We start from the raw sequence: 24,675 nt of genomic DNA on the forward strand, positions 1-24,675 counted from the left end.
AACAGAAAGTGTTTACAAATTTTGTCTCAATTTGGCCCCTGACGTTGACTGACGAGAGCCCCGTACCGGGTCCTTTCGAGCTGTAAATATGCAATCAATCCGTATTTAGACATAAAGGAAGCATTAAGCCTTTATTCCATCTCGCACTTATGTTCTTTCTCTCCTGCCCAAATGTCAACCCCACGCTGTTACTTAGAAGGGTAACATTAGAAGTTGTTTTTGAATCGAGTTCGCAGTGTGAGCTACTGTCGAATATAAATGCCATCTCCGGGAAAAAAAAAATTGATTACAGGGAAATCATTAGAGCTGCACGGGGCTGGTTTAATGCTGCTCTGTCACTTCATTAATAGAAAACGATTGGTCCTTGGAAAATGCCTGCAAAAATTCTTAAAAATAGAGAGGAAGTGCTTGTTTGTTGAGTATGCAATAACAAACCCAGTACAAACAACCTGGCGCGGGTCTCCTGTCCCCCGTATGACAGTGTTTGGGGTTTTTTTTAAGGCAATAGAAATTTTAATGTCATCATAGACATTTGCAGTCAGCTTTAATCAGCCTCATCAAACTAGAACCGTGAGTGCTGCTGTTATTAAGGTAATTGCCTTCCAGAGCAGCTTTCAGAGAAGTTGCCATCGTCTGCCTTGTTGTTATTGTTGTTTCGGAGACTGGGGCGTTCTACCTCCGAACTCCGCCCCCAGTTTTTATTGTTGTTTTTGATTTTGAAACAGGGCCTCCTAAAGTTAACTGAGGGCCTCGCTGAGTTGCTGAGGCTGGCCTCGAACCTGCGATCCCCCTCTCTCAACCTCCCAAGCCCTGGGATGACAGGTGTGTGCCACCGTACCCAGCTTGTTTTTGTTCTTTTAATTCCAGATATATTACATGGCCATTGGAGAAACACAGATAAAGATGAGAAATGCTAGAACCTAGGCGAACTTCCCAGATAATTGGCCAAGATGTTCCCAACTTTTCTTCCTTTCAAAAAGAATCCAAAAAGAGCAGTGTTATTAAAGGGCAATCTTGAATATATGCTAATTATAATTTAAGATATGAGTCAGTTGCAAACTTTGAAATTTTTATTATTCCTAACAAAGCACTCCACACACAATTGAAGAATTGATTCTGTCATAACACCGCAGTGGAGAACGGAGAACTGTTTCTCTTAGGTAAGAGAAATAACAGTTATGGAGGTTCTTAATATAATATGCACCACAAATGCACTGCAGAACGGCTCACGTTTTATTTCGAGTACAGTCGAGAATTTTACAAACTAGGAATTACTTGTCTCATTGCAAATATAAGAAAACTAACTGGAACTGTTGAAAGAGATTGGATACAAACAAAAGTCCTTTTTTAATTTCAGAGCCTATTGTGTGTGTGTGTGTGTGTGTGTGTGTGTGTGTGTGTGTGTGTGTGAATTACCAGGGACCAAACCCAGGGCCATTCTACCTCCGAGCTCTACACCTCTAGCTCTATTATTAATTTTTATTTTATTTTTTTTATTTCGAAACAGGATCTTACTAGGTCGAAGTGTGTCTCACTTCTCTCTTGGGCTGTCCTGGAACCTGATCTCCTCCTGTCTCGGCCTGCACTCCATTTGTATAAAAAATGTCTTACACGCCTGGCTAAGAAATGTCATTTTCTGCCCTTCAGATAGTAAGAGAAATAGAGCCTGTGAAGTAATCTGTGTAATTTGCCATTCACACCGACTAAACGACTCTGGGTAGAACCTTTGTTGTTGGTGGTGTTCCTTTTATGCCACAGGATGTTTTCCTTCTGCCTCCATAAAGGAAGAAACAGATTCGGACATGTAGTGGCAAGGTCACTGTCAAGGTCACTAACAGCTGATCTCCACAGTTAGTAAAGGTCAGTGCTCAGTCTCATTGGCTTCTGTTTCAACAGTGGACTCCTCGTGTTGAAAACAGGGCTATTTCTCTAAAACAGACAGGCCAAATCGAAACAGCAGTAGATGAAACCTTCAGAATTGATCAGCGGCTGGGCTTGGTGACATACGCCTGTCATCCCTGTACTTTGGAGGCTGAGACAGGAGGAACGAAGCTTTGAGGACAGTCTCAGCAACGTAGGAAGGTCGTTTGCAACTTAGACCCCATTTCAACATAAAAAAAATGAAATAGGGTTGCGGGTGTAGAGAAGAGGTCGAACGTCCCTGGGTTCAATCCCCAGTATCTCCCAATTAAAAAAAAAAAAAATCTATCAGGAGCAAAAGGTGACGTTATGTTTTCTAATATGAATTGTATAATGTTGTTAACATTAGCGCTTAGTTTTAAAGGAGAGACCTCATAAAGGTTAAATCCATACAGGGCTTTACTACTAATGTCACAAACACACCTGGGGGGGGGGATGAAGAAGAAGAAGAAGAAAGCAGATATATATCTCTATATAGAGCAGATATATATCTATATATCTATATATATTTCCTCTATATAGAGGAAAAAACACCACGTGCTATGTTGAATGTGTTTCTGTATCACTTTGAATCACACTATGAGGTATAATTACATTGCACCAATAAAAGTAAAAAAAAAGAGAAAGAAATACATCCAAATAATGCATTACATAGCAAATGTGTGATATCTTGTGAGAAAAAGATGAGAAAAGGCAAGTATGGTGACATACCCTTGTAATCCCAGCACTTGGGAGGCTGAGACAGGAGGATCGCAGGCTCCAGAGGCCAGCCTGAGCAACTTAGCAATGCCCTCTGCAACTTACTGAGACCCTGTTTCCAAAAAAATAAAAATAAAAAAAAAGCCGGGCGTGGTGGCGCACGCTTGTCATCCCCGCGCTTGGGAGGCGGAGACAGGAGGATCGCGCAGGTTCGAAGCCAGCCGCGCGCGCTGGCTTAGGAGATCCTGTTTCCAAATAAAAATGTAAAAATAGGTCTGGGAGCGTAGCCCGGAGGTAGAAGAGCTTCCAGGAACCCCAGTACCACCAAAAATAAATAAATTAAAATAAAAAAATTAAAATTAAAATAAAACGGGGCTTGGAATGTAGCTCTGAGGTAGAAGTCCCCTGGGTTCCATCTCTAGTAGCCAAACAAATCAGAAACACAAAGGCACTTAGATAAAGTGAGGAAGGAGAGTTACAAAATCATTACTGCTTCTATCCAGTCGTTGAGAGGTAAATGCATTGACAGGCACGTATCGAGCGTTTCCTAAACATAGAAGCCTTTAATTATGGTTGGCGTCTTGTTAAGAAACGTTCTAAGGCGTGTGTGCTCCAGTCAGTCTGTCCATCTTATCGATACATCTGCATGCGTTGCCGTGGGTCCAGCTGTGGCATCTGGCCTTGAACACAGGGCAGCCTAATACGTGGTCGACCACTGTGTGTCGCCTCTGAATTTGCCCACAGCCCATGAAGCAATTGTGTGACCTGGGAAATCACGCGGCACCTCGGGCTGCTGCCTTTAGCCATCCATTTCACAGTCGTTTATTAAACGTGGCGGAGCTGTGTGCCTCTTCCGTGTCCAGCCCTGAGCCAGGGGTTGGTGCTGCAGAGTCAGACAAGGCGTGTGGCCTTACATTTAGAGAACTCCATGGCTAAGAGCGGCTGAAGTTCAGTGTGGTGTGTCCATCATGGGTAGAAATGGAACAGTGGGGCGGGGGGAACGTTTCTCTACGTAGCACATCCCAAACGCGGCAGCGGTGCTGGGTCCAGCCATGCTGATGTCCCAGTGGGCACGAGGAGGCGCGAGAACGAACGGTCATCCGATGGTCGACACCCCGGGCTCGGTGGTGTGACATCGTCAAGGATGGACTCATAAGGGAGAACTCATTTTCATCAGGATGAGTGAAATCTAATGACTACTCAGCTTCCCGAAGTCAAAGCAGACGCCTAAAACATCTTGCTGGGCAGCTGTATCTTAGCCTCTGCTTTCCGGCTGAATTATTTGGGACCACTCTGAGTTTTTCCATCCCCCAAAATAATTATGCACACTCCCGTCTTTGAGAGGCACGGAGAAGCATTGGATTGGAAACCAAAGGACCAGGCTTCTGATTTGATTGTGCCATGAGTTGGCGGTGTTCTTTCTGATAAGGACCTTCCCAACCTGAAATAGCTAGGTTACACACACACACACACACACACACACACACACACACACACACTCTCTCTCTCTCTCTCTCTCTCTCTCTCCCCCTCTCCCTCTCCCTCTCCCTCTCTCCCCCTCTTTCTCTTTTCTTTCTTTCCTTCTTTCTCTCCTTCCCTCTTTCCTCTCCTCCTTTTTTCTTTCTTCTTTCTTTCTCTCTTCCTTTCTTTACTTCTTTCTTTCTTTCTCTTTCTTCTTTCTATACGAGGGATTGGATCCAAAGGTGTTCTACCTCTCAGCTACATCACCAATCCTATTGTTTATTTTTATTGTGAAACAGGGTCTCACTAATTTGCTGCGTGCCTTGCTAAATTGCTGAGGCTGGTCTCCATTCTGTAATCCTCCTGTCTCTGCCTCCCAAGTCCTGGGATTCCAGGCATGTGCCACCATGCCTGACTGGAATTTAGATTTCCTCGTGTATAAATTTTTCTAGTTGAGCTAGATTCGTTGCTTTAGGAGGCTGATTCTAATTCCTTCCTTCCTTCCTTCCTTCCTTCCTTCCTTCCTTCCTTTCTTCCTTCCTTCCTTCTCCCCTGGACAATATTAATTTTATGGAACTCAAAGTCACTGGATTTAGAACGGACCCACTCTGGCATGGCCAGCCCGCTTGTGATGGCTGCTCCCTTTTCTGGGCTCCCAGAAGTCCTGTTTCTATCAAATGACATGTACCTTTCACCTCCTCCTGCAGCCCCAGTCGATTGAGCCCAGATAGAGGTGTAGCCAGGTAGAGTCAAGGATTGGCTTCCTTGCAGGTGTGCAGCCTGGGCGATGCTACAGAGAGGAGATTTCAGACTGCAGGCTTTGTGTGTAGTTATGATTTCTGTCACATCTGCTGAGAATAGCAGAGATGTGGCCTATAGCGACAGGAGCCTGCAGCAGACACTGCTAGGAGAAGCGGAGATGTGCCTTTACTTTGGACAGATTTTGTTTACTCTCAAGGCTTTGCTGCAGTCTGCCAGGAATGCTAAGAGGCATCCCTATAGCCTGCCCAACCTACTACTAGTATTGTGTTTAAAGTATCTTGAGTTGGTTGCATTATATACAGCTAAGGAAGACTAACTAATGCCCTAATACCATGGTACAGAATAAATGAAGCCAAGTGTGGTGGTGCACGCCTGTAATCCCAGCAACTGGGAAGCTGAGACAGGAGGCTGGCAGATTTGAGGACAGCCTCAGCAACTTAGTGGAGCCCTCCACAACTTAGTAAGTTCCTGTTTCAAAACAAAATAAACAAATAAATAAATAAATAAATAAATAAAATAAAAAGTAAATAAAAGGGCGGAGGGTATAGTTTGGAGGTAGTGTGCTGCTGAGTTCAATCCCCAGTTTGAAAATAGTAAATAACCATTAGGAATAAACCAGTAGACTGACGTACGTAAAAGCTTCCTAACCAAATCAGCTTCACACTCACTGACTGAGAGCCGAATACACCAGAAGATAATAAGGACTTTCTGTCCCTCCGTATATAATAGAGTAAACAAACTCAACAGCAATGATTAATACATGAACACTGGACGTTCAGCAGGCCATTATTAATTCATAAGTCGGTCACGAAGCCAGTCCCAGATGACCAGAATCCGAATAACCTTGCTCTCGCTGGTTAGAACTAATGTGGTAATTCAGATGCCACCGAAAAGCCATTCTAGCTCCTTGGATACGAATCTTTGAGGACTTAATTTTTCCTTTGCATGTGGGTACATCCTCCAGTGATCGCTAGCAAACCTGTGTTCATTCGGGTCTCTGGTTTATCTTTTGAAGCTCCAAGCCAGCCCCCAGCTAACATCGCCTGGAAGCTGTCAAACTCTAAGTTATGCTTGAACTGGGAGCATGTCAAAAACATGGAGAATGAGTCCGAAGTGTTGGGCTACAAGGTGAGTGGCTTTCCCTCCAGTCAAACACGCCAGGTTACCCAGGAATCAGAAATGTTACAGCCAATCAGAAAGCAAACTTTGTGTCTATGAACATCGTCACAAAATTGTTCAAAAAGGCCATTACTGCACTCTTTTAATTAAAAGGGTTTTCAGTCCACTACAGTGATATGGTATAGAATGTCAAATAACGAAATTCTACTAAATACAGTATTTTTTTTTTCCTCCCAGTAACTCTTCTTGCAAACCAGATATGATGGTAGCCAGGTGTGGCGGCACATACCTGGAATCCCAGTACTTGGGAGGCTAAGACAGGAAGATGGCAGGTTCCAGGCCAGCCTCAGCAAGTACTGAGTACTGAGATTCTCATCAAACTAGTGAGATGTGTTTCAAAATGGAAAAGAAAAGGGTGTATTCATTCGAGCCACCCCTCCATGCCAGTCTGGTATGGAGCTGTACCTATCCTCTATATATTTCTATCTTTTAATAAACTTCTTTAAATCTTCTAGAAAGAAAGAAAGAGAGAGAGAGAGAGAGAGAGAGAGAGAGAGAGAGAGAGAAAGAAAGAAAGAAAGAAAGAAAGAAAGAAAGAAAGAAAGAAAGAAAGAAAATAGGACTGGGGGTGTAGCTTAGAGGTAGAATATCCCTGGGCTCAGTCCCCAGTAATGCACACACAAGATCACAAGATGCTGGTGTATTGGGGTAGTAGATAGGAGATGTGACTGTCAAAAAATATTTTTGACTAGAATTTCTACAAGTTAGTGTGTAGTACAATGTGGTTTTTTTTTAACAACATAACAGGAGTCTAACAAAGTCTATGCTCAAATGCCCAGAGTAAAACGTGTCCATCACAGGTAAAAGACATCAAGTCTTGGCAGAGATATACATTTAGACATCTGAAATGGATCCAGACAAAGCAGCAAGTCCTGCAAATAATAGCCTCAAGCCATTTAATTAGTAGACATGAATCCACCCTAATTTCAGAGAAAATGGGCCAAAAGAGAAATCTTTCTCTTAAGCACAAATAATTTTAAAGACATTACCTGGATTTTTTCGTGACGGGAGTACAGCATATGTAGTGATTTACCTTAGTGTGGTCCATGGCAGGGGTCCAGCTACCGCAAGCCCAGTACTTGGGAGGCTGAGTCAGGAGGATCTCATGCCGAAGGCCAGCCTCAGAAACTTAGTGAGACCCGCCGCATGTAGTGAGACCCTGTTTCAAAATAAAAGAATAAGAAAGATCTGAGATCTGGCTCTATAGCTTAGAGGTTGAATGCCCCTGAGTTCAATCTTTAGAAACACAAAAAATGAAAAGAAAGAAAAAGAAAAGTAGCATGTCCGTGTTAACTTAACGTGTGGTTTTCTTCAGATCCTCTATCGGCAAAACCGACAGAGCAAGACTCATATTTTGGAAACAAACAATACATCAGCCGAGCTCCTGGTGCCGTTCGAAGAAGACTACTTAATAGAGATCCGAACCGTCAGCGATGGCGGGGACGGGAGCAGCAGCGAAGAAATCAGGATTCCAAAAATGTCCAGTAAGTGCCCCCCACACACACCGCACTGAGCCCGAGTCGAGACAGCTGGGCATGGAGGCCAGGCTCCAAGAAACTGCCCAATTCGGGTTTCAGCATCAGGTGAAAATTAAAAGATTTGGGTGCCCGTGTCAATTGCCAGCCAAAGGTGATGAGCCAATTTATCTTTAGATGTTATTTTCAAATTGTCAGCATGTGTCTGTATTATAGTTTTATGTTTCCAATTTGAAAATCAAGAAGAAGAAGGAGGAGGAGGAGGAGGAGGAGGAGGAGGAGGAGGAGGAGAGGAGGAGGAGGAGGAGGAGGAGGAGGAGGAGAAGAGGAGGAGGAGGGGAGGAGGAGGAGGAGGAGGAGGAGGAGAAGAGGAGGAGGAGGAGGAGGAGGAGGAGGAGAAGAGGAGGAGGAGGAGGAGGAGGAGAAGAGGAGGAGGAGGAGGAGGAGGAGGAGGAGAGGAGGAGGAGGGGAGGAGGAGGAGGAGGAGGAGGGGAGGAGGAGGAGGAGAAGAGGAGGAGGAGAGGAGGAGGAGGAGGAGGAGGAGGAGAAGAGGAGGAGGAGGAGGAGAAGGAGGAGGAGGAGGAGGAGGAGGAGCAAGGGGAGGAAGGGGAGGAGGGAGATGAGAAGGAGAAGGAAAGAAAAAGAAGGAAGAGGAGGAGGCGGCAGCAGCGGCGAAAACGGGTGTATGATTCATGACTCAATCTATTGACACAAAAGTCAGGCAGCTTTTCTGTGGATTCTCAAAGCCTCTTAGAAGAAGCAAAGCAAATATGAAATACACACACACATACATATGTACATACATGGATAGATAGATAATAGATACGTAGATACATAGAAGGCACACGCCTGTCATCCCAGTACTTGGGAAGCCGAGACAGGAGGATCGCAGGTCCCAGACCAGCCTCAGCAACTTAGTGAGAACCTGTTCTAAAACAAAAAAAAATTTTTTTTAAAGGGCTGGAGGTATAGCTTGGAAGTTAAACGTCCAAAGGGTTCAATTCTCCATACCATAAGAAAAAACCAAAATCATTGCATTCATACTGAAATAAGTTTTCGCATTCTTCTCTGTAAGATTCTCTAAGCTGAACAAGGCCACTCATCACTACCACTTGGCATGTAACAGTAACTGACTCTTACTGCTTTAGGAGAACCAGTCATGCTTCTGCCTGACAGTCTTAGCAATGACAAGCCTTTAGCCACCCAAACGCCGGCCAGTTTTAATCTCCCCCTTGGGCAGGCTTCACCAATAGTTGGCACTTTTCAAATACATTTTTTATATTTAAAGCAGACATCCTGAGACAAAGGAAAAAGGCACTTCGTAAAATTAAATATAATGAGAACAAAGTTAATACAATAAAAATACATCATTACTATTTCGTTTGTTTGGGTGGTACTAGAGATTGAACCTAGAGGCTCTCTACCTTGGAGCTATACCCCTAGCCCTTCTTTTATTTTTGATTTTGAAATAGGGTCTCACTAGGTTGCTGAAAGTCTCACTGAGTTGAATAAATTATTGGAAGAGAAATGAGTCGTTTGTTTCTTAAGGAATGAATATAATAAATGATTTTTTTCCTCTTCTAAATCATTTTTGTTTTATTTGTCTGCGTTGCAGGTTTGAGTTCGAGAGGAAGCCAGGCCTTAGGACTCAGCCCCCATTTCCTGTCCATTGTGATTTTTTACTGTTTTGCTATCCAGCCACTTCGACGACGACGAGGTGAATGAGACCGTAAATCACTGGGCCTTTCCTAGAAGCAAATCATTCTGCAAACGCGCTGCCTGGTCTTCATTACCAAGCATCTCTTCCTACAGACTTGCTCAGAGAAGAAGAAAAAAAAGTATATTATTAAGGTCTTGTAAATATCCGTGGCACATTAATAAAACAGTTTTAAACACTTTTGAATTTTAAAGTTTGCGCACGACTGCATATATTCAAAGGTACCAAGTTCTTCTGGGGAAGGGGACGTGTACTGGGTCTTACCAGAGACGTAGGGGGAGAGTATAGATAACTCGTCTCTGCCCTCGTCACAGTGATATACACCAACTACTTTTGAATCTATGTACTTACATACTAATCTATATACGTACTTACTTACTTACTTACTTAATTAATTAATTATTTCATTTATTTTTTTACTTGGTAGTACCAGGGATTGAACCCAGGAACATTCCACCTTTGAGCTATAAACCCACAACCCTGTTTTATTTTTGGTTTTAAAACAGGACTCTCTACATTGCTAAGGGTGTTCCTGAGTCTGGCCTCAAACCTGCCATGCTTCTGTCTCATCCTCCCAAGTACTGGGATTACAGGCGCGGGCCACCATGCCCTACTCTGATATAAACAATATCTCACGGCCAAATTATTTTTTAACTTATTCCATATTCTCCTAAGTTAAAGTTGTGTGACCAGGTCTCAGATAATTATCGCAACTTGATAATAATACATGTGGCCCTATTTTTATAGAATTAAAGACGATGGGAACAGATTTTCTGGCCTATGATAACATCATCTTTTATTTTTTTGAAAATGTCTCTGCGATCATAAAAATAATTCTACAAAAGCCAGATCTGGTGGTACGTGCCTGTAATCCCAGTGCTTAGCTGAGACAGGAAGATCACAGGTTCAAGGCCAACCTCATCAACTTAGTGAGATTCTCAGCCACCTAGTGAGACCCTGTCTAAAATTACAAAAACAAAATCGAGCTGAGGTGTGTAGCTCAGAGGCAGAATGCCCCAGGGTTCAACCCCCAGCATCACAAAACAATAACAGCAACATAATCATAACAACCCTGCACTAACCAGGGCATAGGAAGGATTATTTTTTTCAGATTTCCTCTTCTCAACAGTGAACCTCTCAGGTGATGGTCACATTTCTTGGAAAAGCATAATCTGGAGAAAACCTAAGGTGAAAATAATTTCCTTTCTTTCTCACCCAGCCGTGTGGGGTTTGACCCAGCTGCCAGCCTGGCCACTGTGCAACAAATGGGGTTTGTTATTTGGGGGGTGTGGAGAACGGTCATACTAGCCAGCTTGACTTTTCTGCTCTTCTTTTTCTTTCTTTCTTTTTCTCTTCTCTTCTCTTTGCTTTTCTTCTATCTTTTCTTTTCTTTCAGCACTCGGGATTAAAATAAGCCTTCTCCCCCCTGAATGACACCCCTAGCCCTTTTTAGGTTTTCTGTCTTGGAATAGAGTCTCGCCAAGTTGCTGAGGGCCTTACTACGTCCCCGAGGCACAGGGAAGAGGGGCCAGGAGGTGATATTTTTGGAAAATGCCTCTGTAAAGCTTCGGGCTGCCCAGGTAATGGGAACTCCAAGCTCAGCTCCATCCATTCACCTCTGCTACTCAAACTACAATTCTTTTACTTTTATTTTCTTTTTTTTTTATGGTAGTGGGGGTAGAAACCAGGGGCTTTTCTACCTCCGGGCTACACTCCCAGACCATTTTTATACTTTATTTGGAAACAGGGTCTCACTAAGTTGCTGAGAGCCTCACGAAGTAGCTGAGGCTGGCTTCGAACCCGTGCGATCCTCCTGTCTCGGCCTCCCAAGCGCGGGGATGACAAGCGTGCACTTCACACTCCAATTCTCTAAGCCCAGTGGCTCTTTCCCACTATACCCAGGTTGTGCTCGAGGAAAACATACCTGGGTGGGACCCAGGGGCGTTCTCCTGTCCAGTTACACCGCAGCCCTTTTTATTATTTTGAAACAGAGTCTCCCTAAGTTGCGGAGGCCCTCACTAGACTTCTGTGAGAAGACACCGGAAACGCTAAGCCATTTTGCCATTTCTATAACATCTACTTTACAATCTGGTTACCTTAGAATGGATTGTGTTCAGAGTAAAGCTGTAGAGAGAGGGAATCCTGGTAACTCTGAATTAACAGTAGCAAATTGTAGCTGAATAAGAGAGAAAATAAATTCTCACATAAAATTGACCTGTTCCACATCCCCCCCACCAAAGACAGGAACTGAGCCAAGTGTGGTGGTGCACACCTGTGATCCCAGTGCTTCCGAGGCCGAGACAGGAGGATCACGGGTTCAAGGCCAGCCGTAGCAGCGTGGTGAGATTCTCAGCGATGTACGGAGAAACTGTTTCCAAATAAAAAATTAAATAGGGCTGTGGGGGTACCTCAGAGGTAGAATGCTCCTGGGTTCTCCACAACAAGAAAGAGAGCCGGGCCTGGTGGCTCACAGTTGTAATCCTGGGCTTGGGAGGCTGAGACAGGAGGATCGCACGGGTTGGAAGCCAGCCTCAGCTACTTATGAGGCTCTCAGCAACTTAGTGAGACCCTGTTTCCAAATAAAGTATAAAATAGGTCTGGCAATATAGCCCAGAGGTAGAAAGCCTCTGAGTTGTACCCCCACTACCACAAAAAAAGAAGAGAGAGAGAGAGAGAGACAGAGAGAGAGAGAAAAAGAAAAAGTGAGGAATATATATTCTTTATATATTCTTTATATATATATGAGACCCTGACCCTGTTTCAAAATAAAGAATAAAACAATAGGGCTGAGGATATAGCTCAGAGATAGAATGTTCCTCGGTTTTATCTCCAGTAGCACAACGAGAGAGAGAGAAAGGGAGAGAGAGAGGAAGAGAGAAGAGAGAAAAAGAGAGAGAAAGAAAGAAAGAAAAGAAAAAAAGGAGAGAAAGAAGAGAAAGGAAGAAAGAAAAGAGAAAGAAAGAAAGAGAAAGAAAGAAAGAAAGAAAGAAAGAAAGAAAGAAAGAAAGAAAGAAAGGAAGGAAGAAAGGAAGGAAGGAATATATATTCTGGGTTAAAATATCTGCAAGTTTGTCCTGCTCTTTCCAGAACCAAAGCTCTATTGGGTAGGGTCCTATGCTTGGGCAGTGTTCATTAATATTTATGAGTCATTTTGGAGATGAAGAGCACTCCATCAACCCTAACAATTTTTCTTAGGGTAATTTTTTCCCCCAGAACCGTGTTGACTCCTGGCAAGGGCGCGTCTTGAAAAGGCCTGTGTTCATCACTGCGGCCAGGTTCTATGGGCGGAGGAAAACGGCAATGGGGAAATTTGAAAGGTAGTAATTTTGAGATACTAAAATTTTAGATGAATCCCTTAATAGCCTGCCAGACGAACTAATTTTAATTCGAACACGCAGTAATCTGCATCTATTCATGATTGACTTTTCAGCTTTTGATGTAAATGTCATAGCATCAAAATTTGTTCCTCGAATGGGAGCCGCATGTACTTAAACAACAAGCCTCGCGTGCTCGCCTCCCCTTCAGGCAGGAACAATGATGACTGCGGGCAAGTTTCATTCCCTTTAAGTGCGCGAGTCGTAAAATCTCCCAAGTCACCCTTGAACAGATTAATTTTGGCCTATTTATGTTGACAGCAAAGTGTAATTGTGTAAAGTCCCGGCTTTGCAAATTGGATCATTTCTCTTACCTCTTTTAAAAGCCAAAGTTGTCCCATCAAGTATGTGTTTAGGTTCCCGAACTCACACAAAACTCTGCAAAATTTAAGTTCTTACGCGTGGGTACCCTCCGAGAGTTTCCAAAAGCCGCGTTCGCGTGCAAAAGCATAGCTCGTTATTTTGAGTAGTGCTTGGAATTAATATTTCGGTCCAGAGGGTGGGTACCAAAAGTGTTGAGACTACTGAAAGTCAACAAGGAGAGCCTGCATCTTGTGGCCGTCGGGGACAGAAGTTAACACCCCTGCGCACTTGTGGGTGACAATGAAGAGCTTAGGTTTGGCTTCATGAAATTATTTTGTGTTTTGGTTCTGAGGTATGAACCCAGGAGCATTTTACATCCTAGCTACACCTCTGGCTCTTTCTCTCTCTCTTTCTTTCTTTCTTTCTCTCTCTCTCTTTCTTTCTTCCTTTCTTTCCTTCTTTCTCTTTCTTTCTTTCTTTCTTTCTTTCTTTCTTTCTTTCTTTCTTTCTTTCTTTCTTTCTTTCTTTCAGTTTGAAATAGAATTTCTCTCTAAGTCGACGAGGGCTTCCCCAGATGGCTGAAGCTGGCCTCCTGCGACCTGTGATCCTCCCGTCTCAGCCTCCCAAGTACCGGGGTTAAAGTTGCGTGCCACCATGTCTCACTATGAAATTAATACTCTCCAACAAAAGGCTTGGATAATTTTATTGCAGCATGCTGCGCCTTATGATATTGAGCTGTGTGTGTGTGTGTGTGTGTGTGTGTGTGTGTGTGTGTGTGTGTGTTGTGGAAGTGTCATTTTAGGTATATGTACTTTGACCCTTGCTATATATATTGCAGTCTACTTAGAAAGCAGTTTATAATGTGAGAGAGACCTTTAAACTAGCAAACCCAAATTGGATGACCGGAAGCAAGGCCCTTATTTGCTCTAAACTTCAGCTTTTTTATTTGTAAAATGAACACAAACACCTTTCCCCATATGACCCACTGGAAGGTATTCTAACCAATAAATACATGAAGTAAAGTCTCTTAGGATGTAAAGTGTTAAAAGAAATAACTGAGCCAGGCACGGTAGCGCAGGCTTGTAATCTCAGAACTTGGGAGGCTAAGAAAGGAGGATCCTAGGCTCGAGGCCAGCCTCAACAACTGAGTGAGACCTTATTTCAAAATTAAAAGAATAACAAAGCCGGGCGTGGTGGCGCACGCTTGTAATCCCAGCATTCGGGAGGCTGAGACCGGAGGTTCGCGGTTCACAGCCAGCCTCAACTACTTAGTGAGGCCCTCTGCAACTCAGTGAGACCCGGTTTCAAAATAAAGAATAAAAAATAGGGCAGGGGCTGTAGCTCAGAGGTAGAATGCCCCTGGGTTCCATCTCCAGACCCGCAAATAAATAAATAAATAAATAAATAAATAAATAAATAAAAGAATAACAAATAGGGCTGGAGGTAGAGCTCAGAGGTAGAATGCCCCTGGGTTCCATCTCCAGACCCGCAAATAAATAAATAAATAAATAAATAAATAAATAAATAAATAAAAGAATAACAAATAGGGCTGGAGGTAGAGCTCAGAGGTAGAATGCTCCTGGGTTCAATCTCCAGCACCAAAAAAAATAAAAAATAAAAAAACACTACACACACACACACACACACACTGAAGAGGTACTAATTGGTTCTGAATCTCTTTGCATGAACTTGTTTTTGATGAAGGGTTTGATTGATTTTCAAATAGGGCTGGTGGAATAGTATCTTTCAGAGCTCACTTTAATCCTAATTATGCCAATTTCTAACTTTACCACCTGTTGCTGCTAGCCTAGTAATTAATATTGTCCTTGTTTTTCACTGTATATTCCTCTATACTCATTTACATTAAATACTTGATTTTAGCTTTCACAAATTCTGGGCATTTAATAGAAGACCGTGGAACATTTGTATGGAGTGAATAGGTACAGTTGCGATGATAAGAACTTTATCTTTAAAAATGTTTTTTTTTTTCCCGTTTGCTGTGAGTTCCAAAATATTATAACTACTCAGGGGATGGATCCACATATATAACCCCTGAAATCATTGTGGAAAACATGATCTGCCTTCCAGTTCCATACATTGAAATTGGAATGCAATTTTTAAATATTATACATTTATATTTTAGGAAGCTAACCTACCTACTGTGTGCCCAATGGCTTGTTCACAGTCAAGAATGGAAACCAAGATTCCCGTAGCCAGGTTGGTATATATATATATATATATATATATATATATAATTCTAGCATTTGAGAGGCTGAGATCGGAGGATCACAGGTTCGAAGCCAGCCTCAGCAACTTAGACCCTGTTTCAAAACAAAAATTAAAAAGAGTTGGGCACTATAAATTCTCCAGAAGTAGGTTTTGAAGAAATACACACACACACACACACACACACACACACACACACACACACACACAAAATATATATATATATATGAAAGGCAGGGAGACAAAGAAAGACACTAATTTTTTCTTTGCTTTTTAGAAGGTCTGAGTGTGTTTCGCCAACCATGTCTTTTAGAAAAGAATTAAAATACGTGAGTAGGTAATTATAATATTACTCTAGGTGGCCTATACATGATTATCATATTTACAAAGAGCGCATCGTAAAATAGGAGGAAAATAAGCATACCATCGACATGAATCATGAATTGTCTCATCTCGGGCAAGCCGATGCACACATATTTTAAGACCTCACAAGTGGCCTCACGTGAGTTATATTCTGAGGTTTGCATTTAAGAGTCTTCTGTTCGCTCATGTGTTGAAGGCTTGGTCTGCAGGAGGCGCTGTCGGGAGCTGGTGGGACCATTCGGGAGGCTGAGACCTGGAGGATCGCGGTTCGCGGACAGCCTCAGCTACTTAGTGAGGCCCTCGGCAACTCAGTGAGACCCGGTTTCAAAATAAAGAATAAAAAATAGGGCAGGGGGTATAGCTCGGGGGTCAAAAAGCCCCTGGGTTCCATCCCCAGACCCGCAAAAAAAAAAAAAAAAAAGAGGTGGAGCCTGGCAGGAGGAAGTTAGATCTTGGGAGGGGCATGACCAAGACCCTGTTTCAAAAGAAAAAGAAAAAGGGTTGGGGAAATAGGTCGGAGTTAAAACGCCCAGTACCAAAGAAAGAACATACTGCTGATACAGCCTGTTTTATAAGACGCTAAAGATGGAACATAGATGAGATATCTTGGAGGAAATATTCAGAGTATTTGAGGGAACCTGAGTCAACAGCTCCTTCCTAGAGCTCAGAAGGCAAACTGTCACTTCGAAATCCATAGTTTTCCACAAGGATCGAAATAGACAGTTCCTGCTTCTGAGCCTCCTTCTTCCCTTTTAGACAGGCACCACCATATCGACCCTGGGGTTGTGATGCTGCTTGCCTGAACCAGTGCGCGGAAACCACTGGGGACGGGGTGGGCGCCCAGCAGTCACGGCTTGCTTTCTTCCTCTGTCTGTCTCCGTCAACTCTTTGCCGCCTGCCTTATAGCGGTCCTTCCCCCAAATTAGTTGCTACCAAATGATACAGGACACCGAGTTTTAGGTCCACGCTTTGGGTCTGCGTATGGCGCCGGAGATGGAACCTGGGTGGATGGTACCTCCCGGCTACATCCTAAATACGCCATTTCGTGGGAGGCCAGGATACGGTGGACGGGGAAGAGGAGGATGTTTCTGGGGGACCAATTTACAGGGAAAATACTCCTCTCTGTTGGAGCCCAGACTCCGTGTCAGCTGTAACATCTACATTTTATCAGTCCTTGGGGACCTCCTCCTCAGGCAAGTAGAGAAGGAAGCTACACAAAGAAAATATTGGCAGATGAGACACGTGTGACATTTTGAGCAAACACGGATATTTAAAGCCCGGGCTCAGCAGGTCCTCTTACCACCGATGGGTTTACCTGCTTCTCTGGCCAAAGGATGGAGCCCCGGTGCAGAAAAAGGCTCTGTACAGATCAGGAGCGGCCCCACTGTCTGCCAGGCGGGATTTACCTATGCATGCAAAAGAGAAAGGCAGCAATTAACCAGAAAACTCAGCCCCAGCTAAGTTACGGGCTTGATTTCCGCCATACTAGAAGACAGTGGCTTTCTCTAGCAGCCATTGACATATGAATCTTTAACTGCCAACCATGCCTCTCTTGTTTGCTGGGCTAAGGGATGCTCACCTCCATGCGGTATTTATGATCTTGTTTATTTTCTCAGAATAACCCTCCAGCAAAGATATTTTTTATTCTGGTTTTGGCAAAAACAAAGCCAAAGCTGACCGGGAGGCTGAGGCTGGAGGATCGCAGGTTTGAGGCCCAACCTTAGCAGCTTACTTAGCGGGACCCCGTTTCCAAACAAAAACATTTTAAAAGGGGCTGCAAATGTCATTCAGAGGTACAAGGCCCTTGGCTTTAAATTCTCAATACCAAAAAAAAAAAGCAAAGGGCCGAGTGTGGTGGCGCATACCTGTAACCCTAATACTTGGGAGGCTGAGACAGAAAGATCACAGGTTCACATCCCGCCCGTGAAACTCAGTGAGATCATCATTGAAATAAAAAATAAAAATAAAAATAGAGGCCGGGCGTGGTGGCGCGCGCTGTAATCCACGCGCTTGGGAGGCAGAGACAGGAGGATCACACAGGTTCAAAGCCAGCCTCACTGGCTTAGGGGACCCTGTTTCCAAATAAAATATAAAAAATAGGTCTGGGAGTGTAGCCCAGAGAAAGGTTTCCAGGAAACCCAGTACCACCAAAAATAAATAAATAAATAAAAAATATACCAAACAGAAGAAAACTTGAAAGCCAATGAGCTAAGTGTTCAGCTCAAGAAGCTAAGACAGAATAACAGAATAAACTCAAGCCAGATGAAAATAGGAAATAATAAAGATTAGAGAAACACTTAAAGATAGGTTTTTAAAAACAAACAGGATTGAAGCCGGGCGTGGTGGCGCACTCTTGTAATCCCTGCGCTTGGGAGGCAGAGACAGGAGGATCGCGCAGGTTCGAAGCCAGCCTCACTGGCTTAGGGGACCCTGTTTCCAAATAAAATATAAAAAATAGGTCTGGGAGTGTAGCCCGGAGGTAGAAGGGTTCCATCCCCAGTACCACCAAAATAAATAAAATAAAAATAGGGCTGGGGGTGTAGCTCAGAGGCAAAATGCCCCTGGACTTAATCCCAACCATCACACCCACCCAAAAGCAACTAACTACAACTGAGAAGAAACGGTTTGCGTGACTCATTGCTCTGTAGGAAAATGGCAGACCAGGAGGCCAGATCAGGTGTTGGAGACTCTGAAATTCATCCTTAGGACCCAGTGGCGAGCTGGCTCCCCCCTGCATGGTGTGTGTGCACCTACACGCGCGCGCATGTGTGTTTGTTTATAGGTCCAGGCGTGCGCGCGTGTGAGCATCTGTGGGTATATCCACAGCCGGTTCTGAAGGAAAACAACCCTCACTCTGTGCCCTTGGGCAAAATGGTTTTGCAAAATCCCTGGGGCCCCCCAGAGGTGATGGCAAGCCGCCCGTGGTAGGACCCTGCTTCTGTTCCTAGCTCCGGAGCCCGGGGGAGGTGATGGGGCCACGCATCCCCATCCAGTGAGCCAAGCAATGAGCAGACGCCATTAGTGACCCTCTGCCACGGTCAGAGTCCAGTGACCGCAGCTGGCCAGACCCTATGCAAACGAGCAGCTTCTCATTTCCTGAAAATATCGGCGTTTGCAAACCTAAACATGGCTTCGAATCCTGGGATGATTGTCCAGGCCTTAATGGATCGGCTTTATGGTATTGATTTTCCGTAGCTCCTTTGCTATCTAATAGGCTTAACTTAATCTGCCAGAATGTAAACTTCTAACTTCCGTCTCAAACACAGGGTAAGGAGAAAATGATTCTCGCCCGAGTCCACGGCCACACTGAATCCTTTTTGGCAAAAGACGGGGTATAAATCTTAAATAAATCAATCAACTTTAGCTGCTCCCAGATTCTTATGATCTTACAAGATGGATTTTTTTTTTCTCTTCCTTTAATCTGTTTCTAATGAAAGGAATATTTTCCTTTGAGACGTGGCCCATAATTTTTTTCTGTTTGCAGTGTGTGTGTGTGTGTGTGTGTGTGTGTGTGTGTGTGTGTTGAACCCAGGGGTGTTCTAGTTCTGAGCTACACCTCTAGCCCTATTTGATTTCAAAAATCAAATTTAACTTGCCAAATTGCCGAGGCTGGCCTCAAACCTGCGATCCTCCTCTCTCAGGCTCCCCAGTACTGGGATTACCACATCCAGGTTTATTTAGACTTTTAATTCCAGGAATAAAGGCAGTCCCATACTTTTTCTTTAATATGAAAGAAAGAAGGCATTTCAAGTTCTTTAATGCTAAGAAAAAGAATTTCTTATAATACTGGATTGAATGCCTTCCAAAGCAAAGGGGTTAAACGCGAAGTCACTTATTTGAGAAGCTTTGCATAATGATCTCCATACTCAAGAGATGAATAAATTATTCATTATCTTTCTCTCTCTGAGAAAAATCAAAGGGCTGATTTTGAAACATTAGATATTTCACAGCAGTGGGCATTTGTATCCACTGTCCACTATAATAATTTCTCTAATTTATTTGTAGCTCCACACTAGAAAAAAAAATAGCTTTCTGATTGTTACAAGAAAATCCAGCTCTCTTCATGTCCTCAAAGTTTCTCTTTTTTTATTGTTGGTGTCTCTATTCCCAAGTCAACCTTGAATTTTTTCTATGTAATATGAATTGTATCATATTTATGTTTTGTAAAAACAATTAGCAAAGAATTATTCAATTCCTTCCTTCCTTCCTTCCTTCCTTCCTTCCTTCCTTCCTTCTTTTCTCTCTTCCTCCCTCCCTCCCTGAAGGTATCGGGATTTACCCAAAGGACATTTTTACCTCCAAGGTATACCACCAGCCCTATTTTATTTTTATTTGAAACAGGGTCTCACTAAATTGCTGAGTCTCACAAGATTTCTAAGGTCAGCCTCAAATCTGGTATCCTCCTGTCTCAGCCTCCCAAGAACCAGGATTACAGGCATGCACCACCATGCCTGGCTTATTTTTTTTTAAATTATGTCATCCTGCTTGATTTGCATTTTGTCTGTTGAGCGCTAATACCAGTTATTAATTATTGAACACATACTCTATTACATGTGTTAAGCATTAATTCAAATATTTCCTAATAACTTGATATAGTCACCATAGTACTTTGTGGCTTGGTGATATTTTCTGTCTTTTTTTTTTTTTTTCAGGTCTGGGGATGGAACCCAGGGGCATTCAACCTCCGAGCTACACCCCCTTGCCCTATTTTTTATTCTTTATTTTGAAACCAGGTCTCACTGAGTTGTAGACAGCCTCACTAAGTAGCTGAGGCTGTCCACGAACCGCGATCCTCCGGTCTCAGCCTCCCGAATGCTGGGATTACAAGCGTGCGCCACCACGCCCGGCCATATTTTCTGTCTTTATTCCAGGAAAGAATACCAAGAAATAAAAGGAGGGAAATCTATGCACTTACTAGGAGAGAGATTTTCAAAAGCAGCTCTGCCCCATACCAGCTATATGGCCTTTGGGGAAAAAAAAAATATATATATATACTATACATACAGTATCATTCATTTTTTCTAACCCTAAAATGAGGCAATAATCTTTGGTCAGGACACTAGGAAGGTGAAAACAATATGTAAAAATAAAAATAATAACAATTTGGCAAAGTGCATAGTTTAAAGGGCCCAGCGTTTTTTAGTTGCATTTATTTACAGTTGCTTACATTCCCATGAGTACACTTAGCTTGCATAATCCTGACTTCATTCTCTGCCTAATTAACAGGTTTGCTGTTGTAGCTCTAATGAGTTAATGCGTACAAAATGATTTGTGCATTGCCAACCACTGTGCAAATATAGCTGTTCTTCTTTTCTTTGGAATTTACTATATTCTTTGCAACATAGGTAGAAATTATTTTTCTTTTGACAGTATATATCAGGGGGAAGAGAATCCCAAAGGACCTAGGAAAACGTCCTCTGTAATAAAAATGAGAGAAGGCTTGCGATTTAAGCCCAAAAATGCCGCTGACAAGATGCACCCAGCAGGTCAGGCGTGGTGGCACGCGCCTGTAATCTCAGAATTAGGGAAACAGCATCACAAATTCGAGGCCGGCCTTAGCAATTTAGCGAGACCTTATTTTCAAAGTAAAACTAAAACAGGGGGCTGGGGTATAGCTCAGAGGTAGAATGCCCCCTGGATACACACACACACACACACGCACACACACACACACACACACGCACACACACACCTCTTTCCCCTCGGTATTATGTGAATAATCTTGCAGGCAGGGTACCGAACAACTGGACACTTTTGTTTTTTATGTTCAATTTGTAGAAGGAACTTGTGAGCTACAAGAGAGCTTTCTGTGGGGTACAAAGTAGAGTTCCTAGGCTGTCAAGGTGATAAAACCCTGGCAAGGATTATCGAATTAAGTGCTCCAGACCCCTCCCCGGAGCACTTCAACAGGAGAACAGGCCTCTCTCTGTCCCAGACAATTTAGACCTTTAACTGCTGGAGGGCAAATGGAAGGCTTCCAGCAGTAAGGCCAGCTGCATCCCCAAGCCCCCTTCCAACCCGTCATTTTCTGTCTCATCAGTTATATTCTATCTGACGACTTCTCAGAGTTTTAAAAAGGACTCACAGCCTTTCTTAAAGGTAGCTCACGAGCCAGGCAGGGTGGTGCACGCCTGGAATCCTAGCACTTGGAAGGCTGAGACAAGAGGATCGCTGGTTTGAGGCCAGCCTCAGCAACTTAGACCCTGTTTCCAGATAAAGCAATAAAATAGGCCTGAGGGTGTAGCTCAGAGGTAGAACGTGTCTGGCTTCACTCCCTAGCACCACAAAAACATAAATAAATATAAATAAAGAGCTTGGGGTTGGACCTTATGGTCCAACTATTGATTACTATTGATTGATTGCTATTGATTACATTTTGTATAATTTGAGCACAAAATAAATATGTTCTTTAATTACCTACAACTTACCTCTAGCCTTCCCGGCTATAAAAAGAGCCAGAAAGGGCACTCAGTCCCAGAATTTATCACACATGTAAATCTCACGATACGACGCCTAAAGTGACAGAAATCATCGTTTGCTTCTGCCAATGATCTTTTGTTTTTTTAAATTTCCAAATCATATGTGATTATTTTTTGGCAGAAATTCTTGTGTTTAAGTGTGTTTACGTGCGTGTTTATGTAGTGGTACTGGGGATTAAACCCAGTTCAGGCTCTGCCTCTGAGCTACACCCCCAGCCCTATTTTTATTTTTTATTTTGAAGCAAGGTCACAACTAAGTTGCAGAGGGCCTCCCTAAGCCGCCGAGGCTGGCCCCAAACCTGCGATCCTCCCGTCTCAGCCTCCCAAGTACCGGAATTACAGGTCTGTACCGTACTCGTATTGGGAAGAGGTTTCAACATGTATTAATGTACCGGTATTGGGAAAGATTTCCAATTTTGAAAATATATCTTTGGTAGCAAAAACAAAACCTGGAGTATCAGAAAAAAGGGCCTTTTTACATCTCTAAAGAGAAGTAAAGAAAGCCAGGAGCCAGAGAAAAGGGCTTCTTTACATTTCTAAAGAGAGACAAACTATCTCAAGGATGGGAGGAAACCCCAGATCCCAGAGAAGCAATTTAACTCATCTTGGGAGTGTAACCAAAGGAGTGGGGTCTGTGCCGAGACAGAGCTGCCCCCACCCCTGCCTCAAAGGGGACAGATCTGGCCTGGGCTAGAGATTGGGCCACATATCTACACAGCAAAGGACCTGCCTGATAAGTAAAATAAAAAATTAAATGCGAGTAAAATAAAAATAATGTGCGTACGGCGGAGTGTGAAAAACACGAGAGAGGTCCGGTACACGTGGCATGTAAAGTTTTAATTGCGCGGCTCTCCCGGGGATCAGGGCGAGGCACCGTGGGGCCCTCGCGCCTGTCCGAAGCTAGAGGACGCGGGCTCTCCTTTTAAAGGCATGCATCTCGCGAGATGGAGGTTTACTCGCGGGAATGCCCAATTCTCGTGGGGGTTTCAGCCCCTCCCTTGCCCTGCAGAGGTCATGTGACACAAAGTCACATGAGTGCAGGACCCAACTTAACATTCCGGCCTTTTGATGGTAGGGATAATGGATGACGATTGGACCCTCTAGCTTCTTCCTGCTGTCAAGGGGCGTCGTCAGGGGCCCCAGGCCGGGAGGAGTTGGGAGTCCAGTCCCCCAGAAGGGGTGCAGGTGGGTGCATAGCTGCAGTGCGAATTGGAGGTTACCCTGGACAGCTTAGTGATGTGCGCTTGAGGAGGCTTGAACAGGCAAGGGCTATTAAAGAAAAAAACAAATCATGAGATTGAGCAGGCGACCAAAAAGGAGACTGGCTTACTCAGTACCTGGAGAGCTACCCTGAGCTGGCAAAGAGGATGGAGGTTGAGGGATCCAGGAGCCGTCAGTCTTCAGCCAGGCTGAGTAGGGCCAGCGGCGGGGCCTGGTCTGGAAAGGTGCTCCCCCTGTGTTGAGGCACCTGGGGCTCACCCTTTTCCAAGGGCGCTGTTCCAGTGGCCCTCCTGGCCACACGCCGGGCACAGTCTGATTGGTGGGCGTGGCTTCGCCCCACTTCAGGCAGGCTCCTGGAGGTAGTTGTTGTTGCAGTCCTCCACACCTAGGTGGCGCTCCAGGGGGCTGAGCCGCCACCGCCAGCCAAAGGGCAGCTACCAGGGATCTGCTTTTTGGCAAAGTCAAGAGTGTACGCTCCATCTCCGCCTGTTTCTCTCTGGAATTAAAACTTAGATGCCATGTTAAGGTTCTGTCAGCTGCGACGGACCTATACTCACAAAGAGCACGTCCCGAGACGGGTGTCCAGCAAGAATGGCAACGCGGACTCCGCACGGGCAGACAGAGAGTGTCGCCCCAGCCCCGGCCTGTCGTTTCCTGCAGCACCTAGGGCGTGCCCGAGCGGGCCACCCAGCAAAATTGCAGTCTGGTGTGGGCCAAGATGGCGACTGTGACATCACCAGGCAGCGACTATGCGCCATCACAAAATGGCAGCTGGCGGGAAAATAAATGGAAGCTGATGGGGGAGAGCATTTGGAGGGATACCAGACCACTTAGAAAAGTTTCTAACTGTTCCTGGGCCACCGCAACCTATTTCCCAACTCGTATCAAGGCAGACAGGCTCTCAGGGCATCTGCTAGTATAAAGGTTCGACTCCCCATAATTGGTTCGCGGGCAGAAACGAAGAACAGGAAATGGGCGTCCCCGATTTCCCTGCTCAATCGTTCGGAAACAGAGGTTAAGAGATAGGGAAGAACGTCTTCATTCCTTCTCAAAACCGGAGGATGACCTGGTCATCCGCAGCGTGGTCCCAGTGGACCGGGGGACAATGGGTCACCAAGCGCTTGGATTTTTGGGTCCCAGTGGACCGGAAGACCCAAGTCCGGAACCCGCTAACCAAGGGAAGGAGGCAGTTTACCGGAGTGAAGTGTTGCCAGCCAGCACTGGCTGCGACAGAAGCGCTGAGAAGCTGCTGGGAGCGTGGTGGAGCTGGGGCGCGTGGATGCCGGTGGCTGGTGTGGACGGCACTGGCGGCTGGCGCAGGTGGGATCAGTGGGAGTGCGCAGGCGGCATGGCTTGCCGGGCAGGCGGCGTGGAGACAAAATGGCTTCCAGGCACGCGCCAGACGCTGAGGCTGGGCCCCGAGGAGCACCGCCAGTGAGCCTGGCTCGGGGCGGGTGGGGCAAACCGGCCAGAGGTCCCGGCGGTGACCGGAGAAC

General features: G+C 44.5%; 1 protein-coding gene across 1 annotated transcript in view; it reads left to right on the forward strand.

Annotated features, from left to right (window-relative positions):
- The window catches only part of CNTN6 (contactin 6), a gene marked incomplete at both ends in the record, with an annotated part of 215,468 nt that extends 206,247 nt beyond the window's left edge, over positions 1-9,221 (forward strand). The window contains 3 exons of the mRNA XM_080718223.1: positions 5,858-5,970; positions 7,337-7,505; positions 9,112-9,221. Coding sequence (XP_080574349.1) covers positions 5,858-5,970; positions 7,337-7,505; positions 9,112-9,221 — 392 coding nt within the window. The remainder of the gene's footprint in view (positions 1-5,857; positions 5,971-7,336; positions 7,506-9,111) is intronic.
- Positions 9,222-24,675: the final 15,454 nt, after the last annotated feature.

Source organism: Muscardinus avellanarius, assembly GCF_963383645.1.
Source record: "Muscardinus avellanarius genome assembly, chromosome: 22".
In the NCBI taxonomy this organism is placed as follows: domain Eukaryota; kingdom Metazoa; phylum Chordata; class Mammalia; order Rodentia; family Gliridae; genus Muscardinus; species Muscardinus avellanarius.